Below are 22,281 nucleotides of genomic sequence, written 5' to 3'. Positions count from 1 at the left end.
AAACTGGACTTGGGTCTTTTAGGATCCAGGCTAGTACCCTAAACATTAGACCATTCTTTCTCTCTCTATAATCGTTTCCCAGGAAAAAATAATATGTGTGCCCAATAACAACATGCCAAAAGCTACACATAAATGAATAAATGTGTTGCACAAACCAATCAAAATTAAGAAAAGTCTGTATTGCAGGTTTTACAATAGGGCAATGATGTGATGGGAATATTTGAACAAGCTACTCTAAAATTTTTCCCATTATCCTTTGTCAAGTCTCAGGTATCAGAAGTACATGTGCCTGCAGAGTGGGGAGGGATTGAGGAATCTGTTCGTTAGCCCATTTTAACAACAATATCTTCTCTTACCTATAACCAAAGAAGGAAGCAACAAACAAGTTGCACTTGGCTGGATATTTGTATAGCTTGTCTCAATTACTGTAAATCAACACAGTATACTGATAATTTATTTTATATGGTCCTTACTACTGTATTATCTGAACACCTCACAAACATTTGTAAAACCTGTCTGTGGTAGGGCAGTACTGTTATCCCCATTGTACCAGGGCTGCCAGTGGGTGGGAGGCACTGGGAGCAGGGGTGGGAGCTGATGGGGAGCTGCTGATGTATTACGGTGGCTCTTTGGCAATGTACATTGGTAAATAGGGCAGTAGTGTTATGCCCATTGTACCAATGGGGAACTGAAGCATGCAGACTAATGATTTGTCCATAGTCAAGCTGAAAGTCCCACATTAGCACGGAATTGAACCTAGGTTTGTCAGGTCCAAGCTAGTACCCTAGCCACTAGACTAGCCTTCTTCTGTGTTATAAATCAGCATGCTTATTATGCTAGTACCTAAAATGGTCCCTGCCCTGAAGCACTTACAGTCTAAACAGGTGAGACACAGGGTGGGGGAAGGGGTAGAATGCACAAGCAGAGTGAACAATGTGATGGCAGAAAATGGCATGTTTGTGCCACATTTTTTATTAATTTTTGGGGTGGGGTTTACTTAGGAGGGGATCAGACACGGAAGGAGGGTTAGAGGGACAGGGAAGGGTAGAAGATGGTAAGAGGGGCAGCTGTGGAGTGAACCTGAGGTAAAGAAACAGGCTGGGAAGTGGGTTGGAGCAACAGCCAGTTAGCATAGGGCAGAGAAAGTCCAGTTAAAACTAGAGAACATTCTCTGAATGTCCAGAGGTCCTGGCTTTGGCTGCTTCTGTCCCGGCTGGCTAGAGTATCTGATTGGCTCCTCTCTGCAGTTTTCTACCACATGCACCATCTGAATCCTACTGCCCCCAGAGTGTGTGTGGGGGTCTCCCCTGCACAGTTCTGGGTCCAGAATAGTGCTAGGCAGAGGGGGGTTCCCAGCTTGTTTCCATTTTGCCCCCTCCCTCCCAGTGAACTCGCCACCACTGTGACTACTTCTGTTCTGACTGTCTGGAGACAACATAAAGTTCAACTTTTATAATTGGATTGAGTGGTGTGATGGATACACTGGTGTCAGTCAGGATTAACTCCAGTGAAGCACTGGATTTACATCAGTATAGATGAGAGAAGAATCAGGTCCTTTATGAGCACATATGTCTGGGGGCATTCTCCCCAGAGAAAATTCCTGCTATTAAGTGCAAACAGATCCCTCCCAAAGACCAAAATAAAAATAAAAATAAAAAAAATAAAAAATTGCTCTTCAGAAATGTTCTTGAGCCCTGGAATAACTGAGAAAGGAGTGTGAACTGCACCAGAGGCAGGAATTTTGGCCAATTTCCTTTTCCTTTTGTGTCAGGATTTTAACAGGATGGGAACCTTTAAGATTCCCCTCCAGTACATCACTCTAATGTGGTATTCCTTTTGCTGACAGGTAGGGGCCAGGAAGAGTTGATCCTAAGTGCTCCAAATAACCAACCACTTTGTTAATAACATGTTATTTTGCACAGTAGACATGTTTGTCTCCTGAGGAATAAAATTATGCTCAGATACCATAGTGATGGGGCCATACAATATCTAGACAGATTAGATATAGATATAATACATTGCAGGCTTCAACAATTTATTCATCTTAGATATGTATAAAGCCCTGAGAATTATGCTTTTTAATGGGGAACCTGACACAACTTGAGTGCTAAGAAATGGTTTGAATAGCAGTGATCTAATACTGGAGAAAGATTCATTCAGGGTGCTTATTAACTTGCATTTACATTCACTTCCCATTGAAAACAGTAAAACGGTTTTTTAAAAATGGTCCCAGCGAAGTCATAAAATTTATAAACAGCTAAATGGCTAAATTAACTTAATGATATTATGTCCCTCTGCATAAGTAAGAAGCCAGTTTCATTTACCATTTTAGCCAAAACCACTGCTGTTTCAGAAACCTTTCACAAGGGGAAAAGAACTCAGCTATTTTGTCTTCATATCTGGCTATTAAAAAATCCCAGCAGATGAAGAAGATGGCTAGAACAGTGAGTACAAAAAGTGCCAGGGCTCTCTGAAAATTCAGGACACATGCTGCGATGACTATCATCAGGTAAGCTGTCAAGGAAACAAGCATATGTATGTCAGTTACACCTGTCCTGTAAAAAAAGCAAACAAGCAAAACACACAACAGATGGCTATTTACTTACTTGAGCTTTAATTAGGAAATAGGAAAGCAAGGCCCTGATTCAGGAAAGCACTTGAACATGTACTTAAATTCCACTTGATTTCAATGAGACTTGAGGATGAGCTTGAAGCTAAGCATGTGCTGAAGTGCTGTCCTGAAGGATAGCTTCCTGATTCCTGGCTTAAATGTCAACAGTATTATTACATACAACATATTCAGTCACTATCAAACCGCATCACTGGGAAGTGGGGAGAGAAAAGGATTCTGGTGTGTGGCCAAAGCAAAGTCCATTTTTAAGGTAACAGCAAGGTAATAATAATAAACCAAACTCATAAATAGCACTATTCATCCTTAAATCTCAAAGCAGTTTACCAAGGAGGTAAGCACCACTAGTAGTGTTACATATGGTAGTAGAGTAATGTCCACAGTTTCATTAAAAACAAAACCAGTAAATGTTCACTCAGATTACAGGCCTGGTGCCAGAAGTATGCGGTGATGTGATGCAAACAGTTATCAAAAGTAGACACAGAATTTGGATAATGCCCTGTAATTGGGTTAAGGGAGTTTTGAAGGCTGGAAGCCAGTAAGAGGGCAGGAAGTATTTCTAGGAGAGAGAGAGAGAGAGAACTGCTGAAGTAAGCGGCAACAGTAGATACCAAAGCTACTACATTGATGTGCGCACTATAAACATTTCAGGGATAAATAGTTATGAGGAAGAGGAGAGCAATGCAGTTAAATAAGAATGGTTGGAACCTATAGCTAGCAGATGGGATAGGAGGAGAGATGAGATGGGACCTGGCTCATGGACATGGGGCAGGGATGAGTAAGGGATAAGAAAAGAAACCAGCAGAGAAGAATCTAATAACAACTGATTTAAAGTGTACATTAAACAATAATCCCCAGATTAAACAAGAAATAATTTTGCTCCTGTATTCAAGTAATCCAAATAAAAATGGGCTTCTAGGGGCTTCCATGAAGTGTTTCTGGTTGAATAAAGCCTACCATATATTAGAAGAAGGCAGTTTCTTTGATCACTGGGGCAAAGTGAAACATCCTATGAAGCAGCATGTGTTCTGTGCACAAACAGAGTGATTTAAAAATAATGGTGCCTATTCCATAAATAAGGAGAAGCATTCAGAGATTTACCTCTGTAAACTGGCCTATGCAACAAGGGCCTGACTCATAGCCTGCTGAAATCAATGGGAGCCTTTCCAATGACTTAAATTGGTTTTGGATTAGGCCACAAATTTGCTGCCTGCAGTAACTAGCTACAAATGGATTTGGCACATGACAGTTTCCTGGATAAAACGTGGGGCAACAGAATACTTAATACACATAAATAATTACCTGCTTTTGCATGCCTATAACAATGAAGCAGTAGTTTCTTTTCCTTTTGTAAGGCAAGTTGTATATATTAAACACTGACATGTTCTTGGGAAGCCTCTCTCTTGAGTTATTCTGAGAGTTATTGTAAGAGTTTAGGTCGGAGACCTCAAAAGGAAGCTCATAAAAGGACAGAATGGAACAACCCAATTTACTGCACAATCAGGAGAGGGACAAACAGGACCATTAGAATGAGTTCTGTATGTATGCCGGAATGCTGAGGCTTTATGGCATGACCTTTCCATAAAGAAACCCTTTGGCGTGGGCACTGAATGGCTCAGGTAGGAGAATGTTAATAGGACAAGGAGCCTTTCACTTCTAGAACACTGATTTGAATCCAGTCTAAATCGATACTAACTAAAAATCATTAGTATCTCATTGCTGTTTAGTGGTGTATAGTATAGGAATTTGTAGTCTCAAGCAAGCTCCTAGAAGATATAATTTAAGATAACTGACCCCACTGTCTCAGCAGAGAAACTGATCACTGAATGGACATGGTGACTGAACTACCCTTTTCATCCCTAAATGTAGTCTGTCCAGGTCGGAGATGAAGCATATTGGTGGCACAGCATATGGAAGCTTCCACTATTATTGCTCTTGCTGTATTTGTCTGCTGAATAAATGGAGAATTTCAGTCTGGAACCATTATCCAGGACTAGAATTCACTTTAATCTCCTATATCTTCTCAAAAACAGTCAGAAAGATTTGATAGACTTTTATCTGTAAAAATGTCTCATAGTTTTCCAGTATGTTATATCAATTAAATTCTACTTCACACTATTTCATTCAAACATTGATAGCAAAACATGCATAGCCTGAAATCAAAGTAAAACTGAAAGAGGGTATAGTTATTTCCTATGGTTTTAAAAAATAAAGTACCTGCTATTAAAATTCCATATATCACATATCGAATTCTGGTTTTGTATTTCTTGCAAAAGTCACAGACTTCCTCATATTTCCTTTCCAGATACCTAGAAGTACACACAAGCAACCAAAGCAAACAGAACAAAGAAATAAATCCCACCAAAGCAGAAAGAAGAGTAATTCATATAGAAACATTGCAGCAGATCTATCAAAGCTTCTGGACTGCCAGAGTTAATTTTGCATTTCCAAAGTGCAAAATAAAACTCATTTGACAGTCTTGGCTATCTTTTGGAACTATTTTAGTATTAGTTGTTTGACTTTGGACTAGTAGGATGAAAATGGATTTGTGAGACTCTTAAAGGGCCAAAATTTTGAAAGATTAAGATGTGGGTCTGTCCACACAAAATGCACATGTAAATGCACAACTGCACTGTGTACGCAATTACTGTAACTGTGTGGAAATTAGATAATGGAATTAACATAAACTAGTTAGGCTCTTAACTAGTCATTAGTGTATTCGTTACCAGATTTGTGTGCACATCTGCAATAATCCTGAGCTTTATTGCAAAGGTGTAGTTTTTTGTGCATGCCAAGCTCCATGCACAAAATCATTGTAGTAATTCTGGATCTCTTGAAAATATAGCCCATCATTACAGGCACTCAACATTTATCAAACCTTTGATTATATGGAAGCTAAAATTATCTAGTGTGTCCAAATACTGTGAGTGTATCTTAGCATCTGCCCTTCCCAGGTGTTAAGTGACCCATTTTTGTTCTTTTTTCATATCTATAGTGAATGCAATGGGATTTTACCATGGTACTAAGATGTAAGGGAAGAACAGTGTAAGGGAATGAATTCACCCAGATTTTCATTAATATGATATATGGTGGTACAAAGTATGTGTGTAGACCAGTGATGCAGCTCTCTATGTGTTATGTGGGCCACCACAGAATATGTATACTACTTATATGGCCCTGAGGATGTCATGGGGCCGCAGATGCTTGCTGATTGGTCTGCAAGCACCCCATGGGCTATGGGTTGACAATCACTGAGCTAGACAATCACCTAAGCTTTGTGTAAGCTTGGAAAGAATTCACAGCTACAGAAATGACTCTTTAAGTCAGTTCCTGACAACCTTTAGACTAGAAAAGCAAAGATATGTTTAAGGATAATAATTATCCAGACTGTATTCACATGGTAAACAGATGCAGCTGGAATCAAATATGCAGTGAAATTTAGCATGAGCTTTCTCCTTATGCTGTGGTAAATAATGATTAATTTTAAAGAAACAGTAAATGACACATGCCACTGTAATGTGACTCATTTTTATCTAGTTCAGATTAGCACTCAAACAACAGATTAGGAAGCAGTTTGCTCACCAGGTCAAACAGTAACAGGTCTTTGATAAATGTTATTTGCTTCTGACCTGTCAGTTTTTGTTACTGGAATTTCTATTGCCGTACAAATTATAGTTATTATTTCATAGGACATTAAATTACCCACTAAGCCTCTGCAAAGAGATTAGGTACAAGGAAAAGGAAAGAAAGCTGAAGAGAAAGACACATATATAAGACAGAACAGCCTTATCGATTTTAATTGTTGGTGAACGAATTAAAGATTATTGGCGATTACCTGCAACGGTGTATTCTTACAGTGATATTGTAATCGACAGATTTATTTTACAACTTAGTAATAGAAAGTTAAGATAGGGTATGTTCATGAAAGGATACAGTCAACCTGTGGAACTCTTTGCCAGATGATGTTCTGAAGGCCAAGACTATAAGTGGGTTCAAAAAAGAACTAGATAAATTCATGGAGGATAGGTCCATCAATGGCTAGTAGCCAGGTTCGGCAGTGATGGTGTCCTTCGCTTCTGTTTGCCAAAAGCTGAGAATGGGTGACAGGGGATGGATGACTTGATGATTGCCTGTTCTGTGCATTCCCTCTGGCGCACCCGGCATTAGCCACTGTCAGAAGACAGGATACTGGGCTAGATGGACCATTGGTCTGACTTATGAGAAGAGGCTGAGGGAACTGGGATTGTTTGGTCTGCAGAAGAGAAGAATGAGGGGGGATTTGATAGCTGCTTTCAACTACCTGAAAGGGGGTTCCAAAGAGGATGGATCTAGACTCTTCTCAGTGGTAGCAGAAGACAGAACAAGGAGTAATGGTCTCAAGTTGGATATTAGGAAAAACTTTTTCACTAGGAGGGTGGTGAAGCACTGGAATGGGTTACCTAGGGAGGTGGTGGAACCTCCTTCCTTAGAGGTTTTTAAGGTCAGGCTTGACAAGGCCCTGGCTGGGATGATTTAGTTGGAAATTGGTCCTGCTTTGAGCAGGGAGTTGGACTAGATGACCTCCTAAGGTCCCTTCCAACCCTGATATTCTATGAGCTCCAGGGGGCATCGAGTCCAGTCCCCTGCACTCGTGGAAGGACTAATTATCTAGCCTGTTCCTGACGGATATTTGTCTAACCTGCTCTTAAAAATCTCCAATGATGGAGATTCCACAACCTCCCTAAGCAATTTATTCTAGTACTTAACCAACCTGACAGTTAGGAAGTTTTTCCTAATGTCCAACCTAAACCGCCATTGCTGCAGTTTAAGCCCGTTGCTTTTTGTCCTATCCTCAGAGGTTAAGAAAAGCAATTTTTCTTCCTCCTCCTTGTATGTGTTGTTAATGGATTGATTTGTTTCAAGGCTTGTGACAAGGAATGCTAGGCTATTGGGAGTGATTTTTTTTTTAAATATGTCAGTGAGGCATTGGCCTTCAAAATAAAGGACACATAATGAATGGACTTTTCAAGAACACAGGAAATAATAGTCAGGCTATATGTTAGGTCCATCTTGAAGTTTTAATTCACAAATAAAAATTTTATAGGCATACCACTACCCCCATCGTATGCCTGATATTTTACTCCCACTCTGTGTTTAGTGACATCAAAAGCTAGCTTCAGAGTAATTCAAGTGAAGCAAAGTGCTCTGTGTATTACTGTGTAAATAGAGCTTTTTTACTGCAAGTAATTATATTTAGCTACTAATGGAAGAACAAAATGACCTGGGGGACAATAATAAAGCACTGTGGATAAACCTTAATTATTTTGGAACTTTCAATGGTATTATAAATAAATCAGAATTAATAACTTCCTAACATGTGCCCTTCATCTTCTTTGCCCTTACTCATCTTCCCACTCCTACCTATCATAGATTCATTACTATTCTTTGTTCGGTTTTCACCAAGAAGGTTGGTGGTGATTGATGTCTAACGTAGTGAATGCCAGTGAAAAAGAGGTAGGATCAGAAGAGGCTAAAATAGGGAAAGAACAAGTTAAAAATTACTTGGACAAATTAGATGTCTTCAAGTCACCAGGGCCTGATGAAATGCATCTTAGAATATTCAAGGAGCTGACTGAGGAGATATATGAGCCATTAGCGATTATCTTTGGGAAGTATTGAAGACAGGAGAGATTCCAGAAGACTGGAAAAGGGAAAATATAGTGCCTATATATAAAAAGGGGAAAAGGACAACCCAGGGAATTACAGACAAGTCAGCTTAACTTCTGTACCCAGAAAGATAATGGAGCAAATAATTAAGCAATCAATTTGCAACCATCTAGAAGATGATAAGTAGCAGTCAACATGGATTTGTCAAAAACAAATCATGTCAAACCAACCTGATAGCTTTCTCTGACGGGGTAACAAGCCTTGCGGATAGCGGGGGAAGTGGTAGTAAAGCTTTACTTTAGTAAAGCTTTTAATACTGTCTCGCATGATCTTATCATATACAAACTAAGGAAATGCAATCGAGCTACTATAAGGTGGGTGCAAAACTGGTTGAAAAACCATTCCTAGAGAATAATCAGTGGTTCATAGTCATGCTGGAAGGCATAATGAATGGGGCCCCGCAGGGATCAGTTCTGGGTCTGGGTCTGTTCAATATCTTCATCAATGATTTAGATAATGGCATAGAGAGTACATTTATAAAGTTTGCAGGTGATACCAGGCTGGGAGGGGTTGCAAGTGCTTTGGAGGATAGGATTAAAATTCAAAATGATCTGGATGAGAAATGGTCTCAAGTAAATACCGTAGGATGAAATTCAATAAGGACAAATGCAAAGTACTCCATTTAGGAAGGAACAATCAGTTGCACACATACACTTCTGCCTAGGAAGAAGTACTGCAGAAAGGGATCTGGGGGTGGGGGGGTCATAGTGGACCACAAGCTAAATATGAGTCTAGAGTGTAATGCTGTTGCAAAAAAATTGAACATCATTCTGGGATGTATTAGCAGGAGTGTTGTAAGCAAGACATGAGAAGGAATTCTTCCGCCCTACTCCACTCTGATTAGGCGTCAACTGGAGTATTGTGTCCATTTCTGGGCACCGCATTTCAGGAAGGATATGGACAAATTGGAGAGAGTTCAGAGAAGAGCAACAAAAATTATTAAAAGTCTAGAAAACATGATCTGTGAGGGAAGATTGAAAAAACTGGACAAGGAGGAGGAAGAAAAATTATTCTTCTTAACCTCTGAGGATAGGACAAGAAGCAATTGGGCTTGAATTGCAGCAAGGGAGGTTTAGGTTGGACATTAGGAAATACTTCCTATTGTCAGGGTGGTTAAGCACTGGAATAAATTGCCTAGGGAGGTTGTGGAGTCTCCATCATTAGAGATTTTTAAAAGCAGTTTAGACTAGCACCTGTCAGGGATGGTCACGAGTGCAAGGGAGTGGATTAGATGATCTCTCGAAGTCCCTTCCAGTTCTATGATTCTAACATTCTAAACTTTAGGGGCATGATTCTGAGAATGGGAGTCTGCTCAAAAATGTGCACACAACTGCATGTTTGCAGATGCTTAGTTTGTACACACAACTATGGTAATTGCAAATGGTTATTTAGACACTCAAGTGCTTAATTTGCACTCACAATTACAGTGATTTCCACCCTTTTTTTAAACATGGTCCTAAAAGTTTAAAATGGGAAATTGTTTCATAAATGCTAATAAAACCACAAGTTTCCAAAGAGCAGGGAGGAGTGACTAGAGAAGAATAGTTCATTTGATTATGTAAATGTAGTTAATTACTTTACAAGTTGTGTGGCATAAAAACTAATGCTAACTGTTTAAGATAAATATTTTAATGTTATGACTGCTTGTGAAACTGACCAAATTATGGGTCTGGTTTTCCAAGTTAAGTGTGTAATGCATATTTTATGCATTACTTAATTTATGGATCCAAATTCCCAAATTGTGCATATAAATTGGATAATTCTACATGTATATGGCCAGGTCAAGTAACCCAGTTTGAATGAAATAAATTCAAAATACTTGGCTACCCAGCAGCTGAGTTTCTAGAGCTTGCTGAACTATAAAACAGGAAGACTGAGATTCAAAACTGAAAGTTGTGAAGACAATACCTAACAAAGAAGTGATAGAAATTGAAGGAAAGAGTAAAGCAGAGCACAATGTGCTTATATGAAAACTTCTCCCAACCGAATATGGCAGAAACATGTTAATTCAAAAATCAGTATTTTATCTCAAGCTCAGGAACCTCTTTTATGGAGATGGGATGCACACACACACAGGGACTATCAGCTCAATTCATTGTGTAATCACTGACACCTGTGCAAAGTAGTGTAAAACACTAAAAATCAGGATGGTAGTGGTTTACATCTACTTTGCACTGGTGTGAATTACTATACATTATGCATGGCAATGATGAATCTTGAACTTTCAGTAGGAATCCACTAACAGGCTCAACTATTATATAAGCTACTATGAAAAAGTGATGCTGTTAGATCAAATGGGCAAATCTAGTTTATGTAAAAATATTAGCTTCTCTAATTTGCAAAGATTCCTGATCATAATCACATGCTCAGTTCCATGATCATATACTTTTTTAAAAATTTTAGATATGTAGTTTTTTCAATACACAAATTACTAGGAGATACAAAGGACTGTCTGGCTTAGTAATATGGCAGCAGAATTTTTGCCTGTCATGAAGGAGGCTGAGACATTGGCAAATTTTTGTTTGGAGTGAGGGTGAAATGGGTGGAAAACTTGCTCATTAAAAAAAAAATTTACCCTTTTAAGAATGTTTTCTCAGCTACTGAGTCTTGTTTGTTTTTATGCTGATCACTCTCGATATTGATGTGTGTATCCTCCTGGAAAACAGATACATAAAAATATAGTGAATATGACATATTTCTTGAGTAGTCTTCAAAAGAGAAGATTCTCTTAAAGACAGCTGGGTGAGGTGGTTTTACAGGGCAAAATTTAGTTTCATTCTGTAGTTGAATCACAATCGGCATGCATTCTCAACAGGAACTCGCAAGAGTAACATCTCATTCCATTAGCTCTATTCATGACACACATTCTTTCTCATTTGTATACACAGCTCTGATTCTGCTGTGTGGTACCAACACTGTTATTAACATCAGGCAATCCCAGTAGTTATATAGCATAGCTGTCAAGTGATGAGCTTTTTGAATTTTGAACCTTCTCAAAGCCCATAAAATTTAAAAGCGGGAGGTAAAGAAGGAGATTAGCTTGTCCCTTCTGTTACTAGATGAGGAAAAGAGCCAAGAACAGAATAGTTTTGTATAAATGATCAAAAGTGAATCTTATATTGTAAGTGGATCTTGTAGCACTGCTTATTAAGGTTACTTGACACTTCTCATTATAAGATCCTGTTTTCAGTTAATTATAACTTTGCCAAACTTTAACCACTTAGGCTGAAATTTGCCATGCCAAGTGTTTGCCCCAGGCTCAATGTTTTTTGGCGAGTTTCAGTCAATGTGGTCCAGCTGCTTTCAAGAAGGTGGCTAGGGAAGACTATGTTGTTTTGCCCATGTTTAAAACATTCTGGAAAGGTTTTATTTGAAAATCTCTAGCACTCCCCATGCTTTAGAATAGAGACTTGAAGTTTGGCAGGGAGGTAGCCTTTTTGTCAGGGATATCCTTTTAGGCCGATTTTCATAGAAACAACTAATCTGGCCAAGTTATAAGCCTTTGAAATTTTGTAGTTTACATATGACAGCTTTTGATTTTAACAGCTAAAGATTCTACATATTTTATCCACCTTGACCATGCTCCTAGTGCTGACCAGACTGCATATGCAATCCACATTGAACAACTGAGCATGCTCTATCCCCTCACAACTTTTACAGGTAAACAAACTGGACATGCCCAATCCCCAAAGAGTGACTGAGCATGCTCCAGACCAGTGATATGGAGGCTCAGAAGGACTTTCCCTGTAACAGCAGTTCCCAACAGCTCAAGACTGGGGTGGGGCCAGGTACTGGAACTGAGAGCAAGGAGCCTGTCTCTTCTGTGCTCTCTGTGACCCTCCCCCGTGCTGGCACCTATACAGTGGGAAGGAGGAAACCACCTGATTTGAATGCAGAGGGGACAAAAGGCAGCGTTGGAGGAGGGAAAGAAGTAGATTGAGATAGTTACTTCAGGGAGGAAACTGACTAGAAGTTGGCAGGGACATGCTCCTTCATAAGCCATATTTCTCTGAGGTATAAAGTATGCATCAAACATAGCCAGAACACTTTACTGATGCAACCATACTATGGACTATACATTAATCTCCAAAGAAGTTTTTTTTCAGGTTGGCTGGTAGTCTGGAACAATTGTGTGTTGAGTAATTTTAGTCTTTGTACGGCATAAATATTTATGCTACTTACGTTCACAAAACTAGTTTATAAATCAAGACCTATCAACACCTGTCACTGCTTTCTCCCCTTCAATCGATTTTTTTCTGCTGCATATTATACACTCTGTTGAAAGTTCTGAAATGCCCTAAGTTAGTTTCTTGGGAGACCATTTGAAGCAAAACAGCTCAATGGGAAAACTAACAAAATAATTAAAGTGGCGTGTAGGGAAAAATTTTTTTTGCTCAGAAGCTGCCACTCATTTTCCTATGTGATAGTCCAAAACTACATGGATAGAGGTCTGTTTTTAATCTTCATGATTCAAATTTCTATGAGAGGGCCTTGAAGGCCTTTCAGCTCTGTGGAGCTAGACTATTGTATATTATCTGCCCTATTCTACTTAACTTTGATTACTCTCTTTTTGATATTCACTGGGAAATAAAATGAAAATCAAACGTGAATCAAACCACTCATACCGTAGGTAGTATTTGCCAACCAAGGGGTTCTTTCCACTGTACCTCTGTAGCAGGGTTCTATCCTGATGGATGTAAAGGGATAAGGCCATCAGAGTGCCATTTTCTCTATAGTTAAATTAGGGTTATACTGCATCTGTTCATTTTGGATAGGCTGAATCAAGATACTCAAACCTAAATTACAGCTGATCACATAGAGCGAACTAAATGTGCCCATTTTTCATTCTATCTTCCCAAGTGAAACCTCCTAACTCTCAGTTTTGCCATGATACAGTCATGCTTAAAATACTTGAGCCACATTACCCAAAACAGTGGGGGCTAAAATATTATTCTGAGTGTCTTGGGAAGGGAGCAATCTTGGGGGTCATAATTAAGGCTACAGTTTTGTTATGGAGGTTGCAGAAATCATGGAATCCATGATTTCCAAAGACCTCCATGACTTCAGCCTCGGCAACTGGGAGCTGCAGGGTCCCACCAGCTCCTGCAGTGGCAGGGAGCAGTAAGGTACCACCTCTGCCTGAGGCAGCAGGATCCAAAGCTCTCAGTTGCCATGGGCAGAGAGGTACTTCCCAGCTGCCACAGGCAGGGAGGGGTACCACACAGCTCCCTGCCAGCCACGGCAGCAGAGGGACCCCCGCAGCTCCCTGGCTGCCACCGCAGGGCAGAGGAACCCCTGTAGCTCCCCAGCTGCTACTGCGGGGCAGGGGGACCCTCGCAGCTCCCCGCCGCCACAGTGGGGCAGTGAGACCCCCCAGTTTTGACCTCATTTCCTCAGTTTTTTTCAACAAAAATTACAAAACTGACAAATGTTGGTTTTCAGCAGTTTTTGGCTGAAAATTTGTTGTTTTTGTTGAAATTTTCTGTAGAAAACCACTAATTTTCTTATCTTTTCTTATATACTCCTCATCTTCCTAGAATCTTAGTGCCTCATAATCATAAATGGATTTTATCCTCATAGCACTCTTGTGAGGTAGGGCAGCACTATCCCCATTTCCTTAGAGAGGGAACTAAGGAAAAGGGTAGATTAAGTGATTTGCCCCAAATCATGCAGGAACTCTGTGGGTGAGCCAGGAGTCAAACCCAGCTCTCCCAAGCCCAGTGCCCATCTTTCTGCCTTCTAGCATGGGCTGGGTCTTAAGGGCACAATCTTACCTTACCAGTACTCTTTCTAACCTGAAGAATTTCACTGATGGCTCTTTAGATTAATTTGTAGTTCCACTTTAAAAAAAATATTTTTATTTATCTCTAATACATAACACCGTTATAAAGGAATGGCTGTTTGTAAAGTGGGTTTCTTTTGTTCCCCTCTCCTATTGAAAGTAGACTATAACAAAGGTACTGAATAGTTAAGGTTTTGAAAATAATTATAATTTGCCTCAGAAGCAGTTGCAATTGTCTCATGTGACACTGGCTTTCTTGGCTGACACACCAGGGACTGAATGTGTTGGGTGACCTCCAGAATTAAAAGCATGAACTACTGCAGCTTGAGCTATAGCTCTGTAGCTGTGGTCTGTAACAATTCATATCTTCAGGGGATTGGCACAGAGGCGGAATGGTAACACCCTCCCCGACCCCCACTGGATTATATGTTAGCAATTTCTTTAAATATCTCTGAATCTATGTCTATTGAGTTAAAATATTTAAAAAATATGAACTTGGAATAGAATTTGATTTTTTTGGCTTTCAGACTCGTGTCTGAAAACATTTGTTAGGGGTCCCACACTGCTGTGCCCTTTTAAGTCTACAGTATTTTAACTGAGGACCTCCGCCATAACCTTCCCAGCACTGCTAGAAATTACTGTAGCGTATGAGCTGCTGGAGTGTGGTACAGACTGTTGAAGTTTTGCTAGTGAGCATTTACCACATATTTCTCCAAGCGATTGGATTTACTTCCAAAAAATAGTATTTTGGGGCCCACCACAAACACAGTAGGCCAGATTCTGATCTCATCTTGACCCATGTATTTTAGGAGTAACTAGAAGGATTCCAGATTTACAGTGCTGCAACAAAGATCAGAACCTGGCGTAACATGTCACCAGTGGAAGAGCAGAACCGTTGTAGGCAATCAGAGTAGCTAGTGATGAATTAACTCTTTTTCTTTCCCTGGATGAAGTCTAAAAAATGTTGGCCTTGCACACTCACACCTTATTCCTTGCATTTAAGGGCAGCAAATGAAAAACTTGTTACCACTGCTTGTAGGCCTCTTGCCACCAAACTCAGTCACTGGGCAAGACTTCAATATAGGCAAATATATTAACTAAAGCATCTAATGGAGCTGCTTGGAATATGAAGATTTTTTTGTGAAAATATTGATGAAATCTTTGCTGTGCACTAACTTCACCATGCAGACAAGCCCTAAGATCAAGTTCTGGAATTGTCTGACCTTTCGAAGGTAAAGGAAGGAACGAAAACTTTTGAATTTCAACATTTTTTGACTAACTCTAGTGACTCACCACATAGGACCATAGAAGATTAGGGTTGAACGAGACCTCAGGAGGTCAACTCCCTGCTCAAAGCAGGACCAACACCAACTAACTCATCCCAGCCACGCCTTTGTCAAGCCAGGCCTTAAAAACCTGTAAGGATGGAGATTCCACCACCTCCTTAGGTAATGCATTCCAGTGCTTCACTACCCTCCTAGTGAAATAGTGTTTCCTAATATCCAATTTAGACCTCCCCCACTGCAACTTGAGATCATTGCTCCTTTGTCTGTCATCTGCCACCACTGAGAACAGCCTAGCTCCATCCTCTTTGGAACCCCCCTTCAGGTGGTTGAAGGGTGCTATCAAATCCCCCCTCACTCTTCTCTTCTGCAGACTAAAAAAGCCCAGTTCCCTCAGCATCTCCATGTAAATCGTATGCCCCAGCACTCTGATCATTTTCGTTGTCCTCTGCTGGACTCTCTCCAATTTGTCGACATCCTTTCTGTAGTGGGGGTCCCAAAACTGGACACAGTACTCCAGATGTGGTGAGCCAAGTCATACAGCCAAAGAAAATGAAATAGAAACATTTGATGTAAAACCATCTGTATAGCATTTCTGTCACCCTTTGACCATTGAATGTTGCCTCTTATTTACTCTTGCCCTGGGATTTGGGCCATCTAGTGGATGGGTAATTACAGCGCAAAACCAAGTATGTGCTCAAATCAGAGAGAAAGGGTTTCATTTTATATCCAGTCTGAAAAATAGCCTCACTACAAGTGTTGGTGAGCCAGACTAACATTTTCACTGTGGTTTTCTAAAAAACAGCAAAACCTACGAGGAAGAAAATACTTCTTTCAGTGTCAGTGGATTCTGGAAAGTGGAATTCCATTTGCTTATGGTCAAAAATGTTTACAGTATAGAATCTGCCCATGAGGTTTTAGATTAATAAGTTAAATAAAACCCATAACAACTCTTTTGATAAAGACAGAGAAAAAAAGATCAGGGGCCTCATAGTAGCAAAGAATTTACCATAAAGGACCACATTCTACTCTCAGTTACATAGATTTGAATGTGGAAGAGCTCCATTGCTCTTTAGACTATTTATAATACTTTCTGTGGAAAACTGTCACCACTACCTCTGCAGGTATATCAGCAAATTGAGCTGCAGGTGTAATTTCCAGATTTAAAAGGTATACCCTTACTAGAGCTGATCGAGCTGGGAAGCTAAAAATGGCAGTGTAGCGACAGAGGTGAAAAAGCAGCAGGAGGGGCTACCCACCTGAGTTTGTACCCATCCAAGAAGCTAGGCATATACTTGACATGGCTAGCCTGTTCCACTGCTATGGTTACACTGCTGTTTTTAGCTTCCTAGCTCGTTCAGAGCTAGCAATGTCTCTTCAAGCTGGAAATTACATTTACAACTCAAAGTGCAGACATACCATATGTCAGCTCTCTACCTTTAGTACTCATCATGACCAGCATTACTATGCCCCATGTACATTTTGGATAGAGCTGTTTTGATAGATTTCTAAGAACAGGACTGGCTCACTGATTTCAGTTCTAATTCAGTTATTCATTTTATTCCTGGATGTACTATAACAAGTGCATATTTATTTTCTGCCTTGACAGTATTACCAACCCTACTATGTTTCTGGTTCATTCTGAGTGTAAACATGGTTACTCTAGTGACTGGATATTATTTAATTTGAAGAAAAACAAAAACTTACTGGGTTACTATGTACAGCATCCCTGTTTTGTAAATTCCTGCTTCTTAACCCCTCTTCATTTATAACATCATCTTCAGAGTCATTCTGAGAAATATCAAAATTGTAAACAAGACGTTAGTTCAAAACCAGAATCAAACTTCTTTCTTTAATGTAGGAATAGTTGACTCCAGTTGTGACAATCATGCTTCTGCGCTTTACTTTAGCAAGACAGAAAAAGTACAGAGTTGCTCTGTGCTCAGATACTGATCTGCACGCAAAACTCAAGGGGAGAATGGAGGAGAAAGGGGTGCTGTTCTCTAGATAGGTTAAGACCAAAGTATATTATTCCCCCATCAGCAGTGAGTCCAATCTAAGTGTATGATAGATAATAAAAAACAGTTTATAGATGGGTGAGGGAATTTCATTTAAGGGTTGGTGAATCATGGATGGACAGAGGTAAGTTGTCTTAACTAAGGCCTTATCTGCACTACAGGGAAAGATCAATCTAAGCTATGAAATTTGAGTTATGTGAACAGCGTAACTCAAGTTGATGTATCTTAGGCCTGGTCTACACTATGCGTTTAAACCGAATTTAGCAGCATTAAACCGATTTAACCCTGCACCTGTCCACACAATGAGGCCCTTTATATCGATATAAAGGGCTCTTTAAACCGATTTCTGTACTCCTCCCCGATGAGAGAAGTAGCGCTGAAATCGGAACTGCCATGTTGGATTAGGATTAGTGTGGCCACAAATCTATGGTATTGGCCTCCGGGTGGTATCCCACAGTGCACCATTGTGACCGCTCTGGAAAGCAATCTGAACTCGGATGCAGTGGCCAGGTAGATAGGAAAAGCCCTGCAAACTTTTGAATTTCATTTCCTGTTTACCCAGCATGGAACTCTGATCAGCACGGGTGGCGATGCAGTCCCAAATCCAAAAAGAGCTCCAGCATGGACTGTACGGGAGATACTGGATCTGATTGCTGTATGGGGAGACAAATCTGTTCTATCAGAGCTCCGTTACAGAAGACGAAATGACAAAGCATTTGAAAAAATCTCCAGGCTATGATAGACAGAGGCCACAGCAGGGACTCAGCACAGTGCTGCGTGACAAGCATAACGGAAAGCCAAAGAATCAAATTGACGCTCATGGAAGGAGGGAGGGGGGACTGAGGACTCCAGCTATCCCACAGTCCCCTCAGTCTCCCAATGCCTGAAGGGTCAAAAACATTTTCCTGAGTGTTACAGGGTATATGTCATCAATTTACACACTTTCCCCCCGAAAGAAAAGGGAAAAAAAAGTTTCTTTTTTCAATGTCACCCTATGTCTACTGCATGCTGCTAGTAGACGGGGTGCTGCAGCGCTGAACACTACCATCCCCTTCCTGGTGGCAGATGGTACAATGACGGCTATCCATCATCATCATCACCCCTTGAGTGCTCCTGGCTGGCCTCGGTGAGGTCGGCCGGGGGCGCCTGGGTAAAAATGGGAATGACTCCTAGTCATTCCTGGCAGATGGTACAGAATGGCTGGTAACCGTCTTCATCATAGCAACTGGAGGTTGAGCTCCATCAGCCCCTCCCCCCCCCGCCTTTCATGTCTAAAGAAACGATTCTCTACTGCCTGGACTATCATAGCAGCGGGAGGCTGGGTTTCTCTCCTCCGTCACCCTTTAATGTCCTGCCTGGACTATCATAGTAGCTGGAGGCTTCCTCCCCCTCATTTTATTTCACGAAAAAATTCAGTGTTTCTTATTCCTGCATTCTTTATTACTTCATCACACAAATGGGGGGACACTGCCACAGTAGCCCAGGAGGGTTGGGGGAGGAGGGAAGCAACGGGTGGGGTTGTTGCAGGGGCACCCCCTAGAATGGCATGCAGCTCATCATTTCTGCGGGATCTCTGGGGCTCTGACATGGAGTGGCTGTGCTCTCTGGTTCTCTAGTATGCTTGCCCCATATTCTAGGCAGGACTGACTCTATTTTTAGACAAAACATAAAGAAGGGAATGACCCAGGCAGTCATTCCAATTTTTGTCCATGCACCTCCAGCCGACCTCAGCGAGGCCAGCCAGGAGCACCCATGACAGTAGCAGACGGTACAGAACGACTGATAACCGTCACCTCATCGCCAATTTACAATGGCATGGCAGACGGTGCAATAGGGATGGTAACCGTCTCTGCTACCTTGCAAAGGCAAATGAAAGCTGCTGTGTAGCACTGCAGTACTGCGTCTGTCAGCAGCATCTAGTACACATACAGTGACAGTGACAAAAGGCAAAATGGGCTCCATGGTTGCCATGCTATGGCGTCTGCCAGTGCAATCCAGAGAAAAAGGGTGCGAAATGATTGTCTGCCATTGCTTTCACGGAGGAAGGATTGAGTGACGACATTTACCCAGAATCACCCGCGACACTGTTTTTGCATTGGGATCTCAACCCAGAATTCCAATGGGCGGGGGCGACTGTGGGAACTATGGGATAGCTACAGGATAGCTACCCACAGTGCAATGCTCCGGAAATCAACGCTAGCTTTGGTACATGGACGCACACCGCTGAATTAATGTGCTTGGTGTGGCTGCGTGCACTCGACTTTATACAATCTGTTTTACAAAACCGGTTTATGTAAAATCGGAATAATCCTATAGTGTAGACATACCCTTAGATCTACAGTAACTCCCTGCTTAACATTGTAGTTATGTTCCTGAAAAATTCTACTATAACCAAAATGATGTTAAGCGAATCCAATTTCCCCAGAAGAATTAATGTAAATGGAGTGGTTAGGTTCCAAGGGAAAAAAGATATATATATGTATATACACACACCGTGTGCACACAGTATAAGTTTTAAACAAACAGTTTAATACTGTACACAGCAATGATGATTGTGAAGCTTGGTTGAGGTGGTGGAGTCAGAGGATGGAAGAGGGTGGTATATTTCCCAGGGAATGCCTTGTGCTAAATGATGAACTAGCACTTGGCTGAGCCCTCAGGGGTTAACACATTGTTGTTAATGTAGTCTCACACTCTACAAGGCAGCACAAATGGAGGGAGGAGACACAATAAACGCATGGCCGTGGCTGCAAACATTCTGTGCGGAAACTGAACCCACGCTGATGAACCCACGCAATCCCACTGGAGTGCACCACTTCCTCCACTTTCCAAACTGCCAGCGAGTGTGCATGTGTGTGTGAGTGAGAGAGACAGAGACACATACCGTGTGTGTGTGTGTGTGTGTGTGAGAGAGAGAGAGAGAGAGAGAGAGAGAGAGAGAGAGACACGCACATTTCCCCTTTAAGTCCACTGACCCCACTCTAAGTATGCTGCCTTTTTAAGTAGATCAGCAAGTTGAGACAGCAGCTGCTGCCAGCAAGCTCCCTCCATCCTTAGCCCTGTAGTGTCCCCCCCTGCTCTGTGGAGATGGAGTACAGAAGCAGGGGGCAGGAGCGGAGGAGGAGGACACCCTGACATCAGCACCCCTCTGTCTCCCTCCCCCCCTTGCCCCTGTGCACAGCAAGCAGGAGGCTCCTGGGAGCAGCTCCAAGGCAGAGGGCAGGAGCAGCACATGGCAGTGTGGGGAGGGACACCTGAAGTGCCCAGCAACTGATAGCCTGCTGGGTGGCTGCCACACAGGAAACTTAGGGGAGCAGGGAGCTGGTAGCGGGGCTGCTGGCCCACCCTGGTTCCAAGCCCCCACCAGCTAACTGCAATGGGCTGCTCTTCCTGCAAGCAGTGGACAAAGCAGGCAGCTGCCAAACAACGTTATAGGGGAGTATTGCGCAACTTTAAAAGAACCCCCCTGCCCCCTGGTGGAGGGGATCTTGAGGTGGGGTGTGTGTAGTGGGGTGGTCACCTGCTCCTGCTCTAAAGGGTTGAAATCAGCCCTGGGAGAGGGCTGTGGCAGGGGGCAAGCAGCCCAGGCTGATTGGGAAGCAGCCTCAGCTGTGGTCACGTCCCAATCAGGGCTCAGCTGGCCCTTATAAGAGGGCAGTGGGCCAGGAGCAAAGACCGTTTCCTCTAGCTGTAGAGGGAGATGGGCCTGGCGGCAGGGAGCTAGAGGCAGGGTACCTGAGTGAAGCAGGGCTGGGGGAAGGCTACGGGAGCTGGGGAGCTCCAGCCTGGGAACCCTGTAGGCTGTGGCCTAGTATAAGGCCAAACAGGTACTGGGGTTGCAGGGGACAGCCCAAGGCTAGGTAGAGGCAGCAGGTCCAAACCCAACCTTGCCAGTGATGAGTGGCTTATACTGCAGTTGGCTCCAGTGAGCGGGGGCTAGTTGGTGACTGGCAGTAGCCTACAATTGAGGTGATGTGGGAAAGTGGGTGGGGATTCCCATGGAAGAGGGAGACCCAGAGATGGTGGGGTTACTGCCGGGGGGCAGCACCTCAGTGGAAAGGGGCACTGTGGTCCGGGAGGGACATGGGGGCCCAGCGGTCGTGAGACACTGGCCTGCAGAGGGCGCTCCGATGGCTGGTGAGCTAATCCCCAGGACAACCAGCAGGAGGTGCCACAAGGTGAGTCCTACACCATTACACCCGTCAACTCCGCTTACTCTTCTCAATTCGGTGGAGTACAGGAGATGACGGGAAAGCAATCTGCGGTTGATTTAGTGGGACTTCACTAGATCTGCTAAATTGACTGCCGATGCATCGATCACTATGTGTGGATTCCCCGGTAAGCGTAGACAAGCCCTAAGTCCTATGACCTGAAGTAAATATTTCACTCAGTTATTTAAAAGAAGCCATTTAAGAGTTACTCAACTGAAATAGCAATATTTCTTATGAAATCATCCAATTGCTTTAAGGATCTTGATACTGGCAAATATATGAATGCTAAGAATCTTAAATTCAAATAAGTCCCAATATTTCTCTCTTTTCCCTGAGGTTACTTTATATCTCTTCTTCAGGAGTACATAGTCTAAACAATCTGGTGTTTAACAGAAGTTGTTGGTACTTTAAATTACAGTAGCATTTCAATATGAAAATTATTACAGGAATTATTTAAGTCTAGTCTGTTGGCAGTGCTTTTGGAAACATTAAGTCACCAACGATGTTGATGTCATCACATTGCAGAAGTAGTGCTGGACTGGAAGGTCGCTTCTTAACAATGCTGTGTTGTGGCTTGTCTGTTCTTTGTCATCTTGATTCTGTTTACTTGCATGGCTGAGATGAGATGAACAGCCTAAAATGAGAGCGCTGA

The 22,281-nt window shown here is 42.0% G+C and overlaps 1 protein-coding gene across 5 annotated transcripts in view; it reads right to left on the bottom strand.

Annotated features, from left to right (window-relative positions):
* Positions 1-22,281, bottom strand: part of SLC28A3 (solute carrier family 28 member 3) — a 70,504-nt gene that overhangs the window by 35,712 nt on the left and 12,511 nt on the right. For 2 of the 5 annotated variants that reach the window (XM_050945776.1, XM_050945778.1), the window contains exons 2-5: positions 17,108-17,191; positions 10,911-10,990; positions 4,847-4,938; positions 2,325-2,514 (exon numbers count right to left, since the gene is read on the bottom strand). In XM_050945776.1, the coding sequence (XP_050801733.1) occupies positions 2,325-2,514; positions 4,847-4,938; positions 10,911-10,990; positions 17,108-17,191 (446 nt within the window). Of the gene's footprint in view, positions 1-2,324; positions 2,515-4,846; positions 4,939-10,910; positions 10,991-17,107; positions 17,192-22,281 lie in introns of those variants that run through there. The other 3 variants (XM_050945777.1, XM_050945780.1, XM_050945779.1) reach the window with 3 other exon arrangements.

The sequence above is a fragment of the Gopherus flavomarginatus genome, chromosome 3 (assembly GCF_025201925.1).
Source record: "Gopherus flavomarginatus isolate rGopFla2 chromosome 3, rGopFla2.mat.asm, whole genome shotgun sequence".
NCBI lineage: Eukaryota > Metazoa > Chordata > Testudines > Testudinidae > Gopherus > Gopherus flavomarginatus.
Note: the sequence above shows the minus strand (reverse complement) of the source record. Positions and strands in the feature narration are given on the sequence as shown.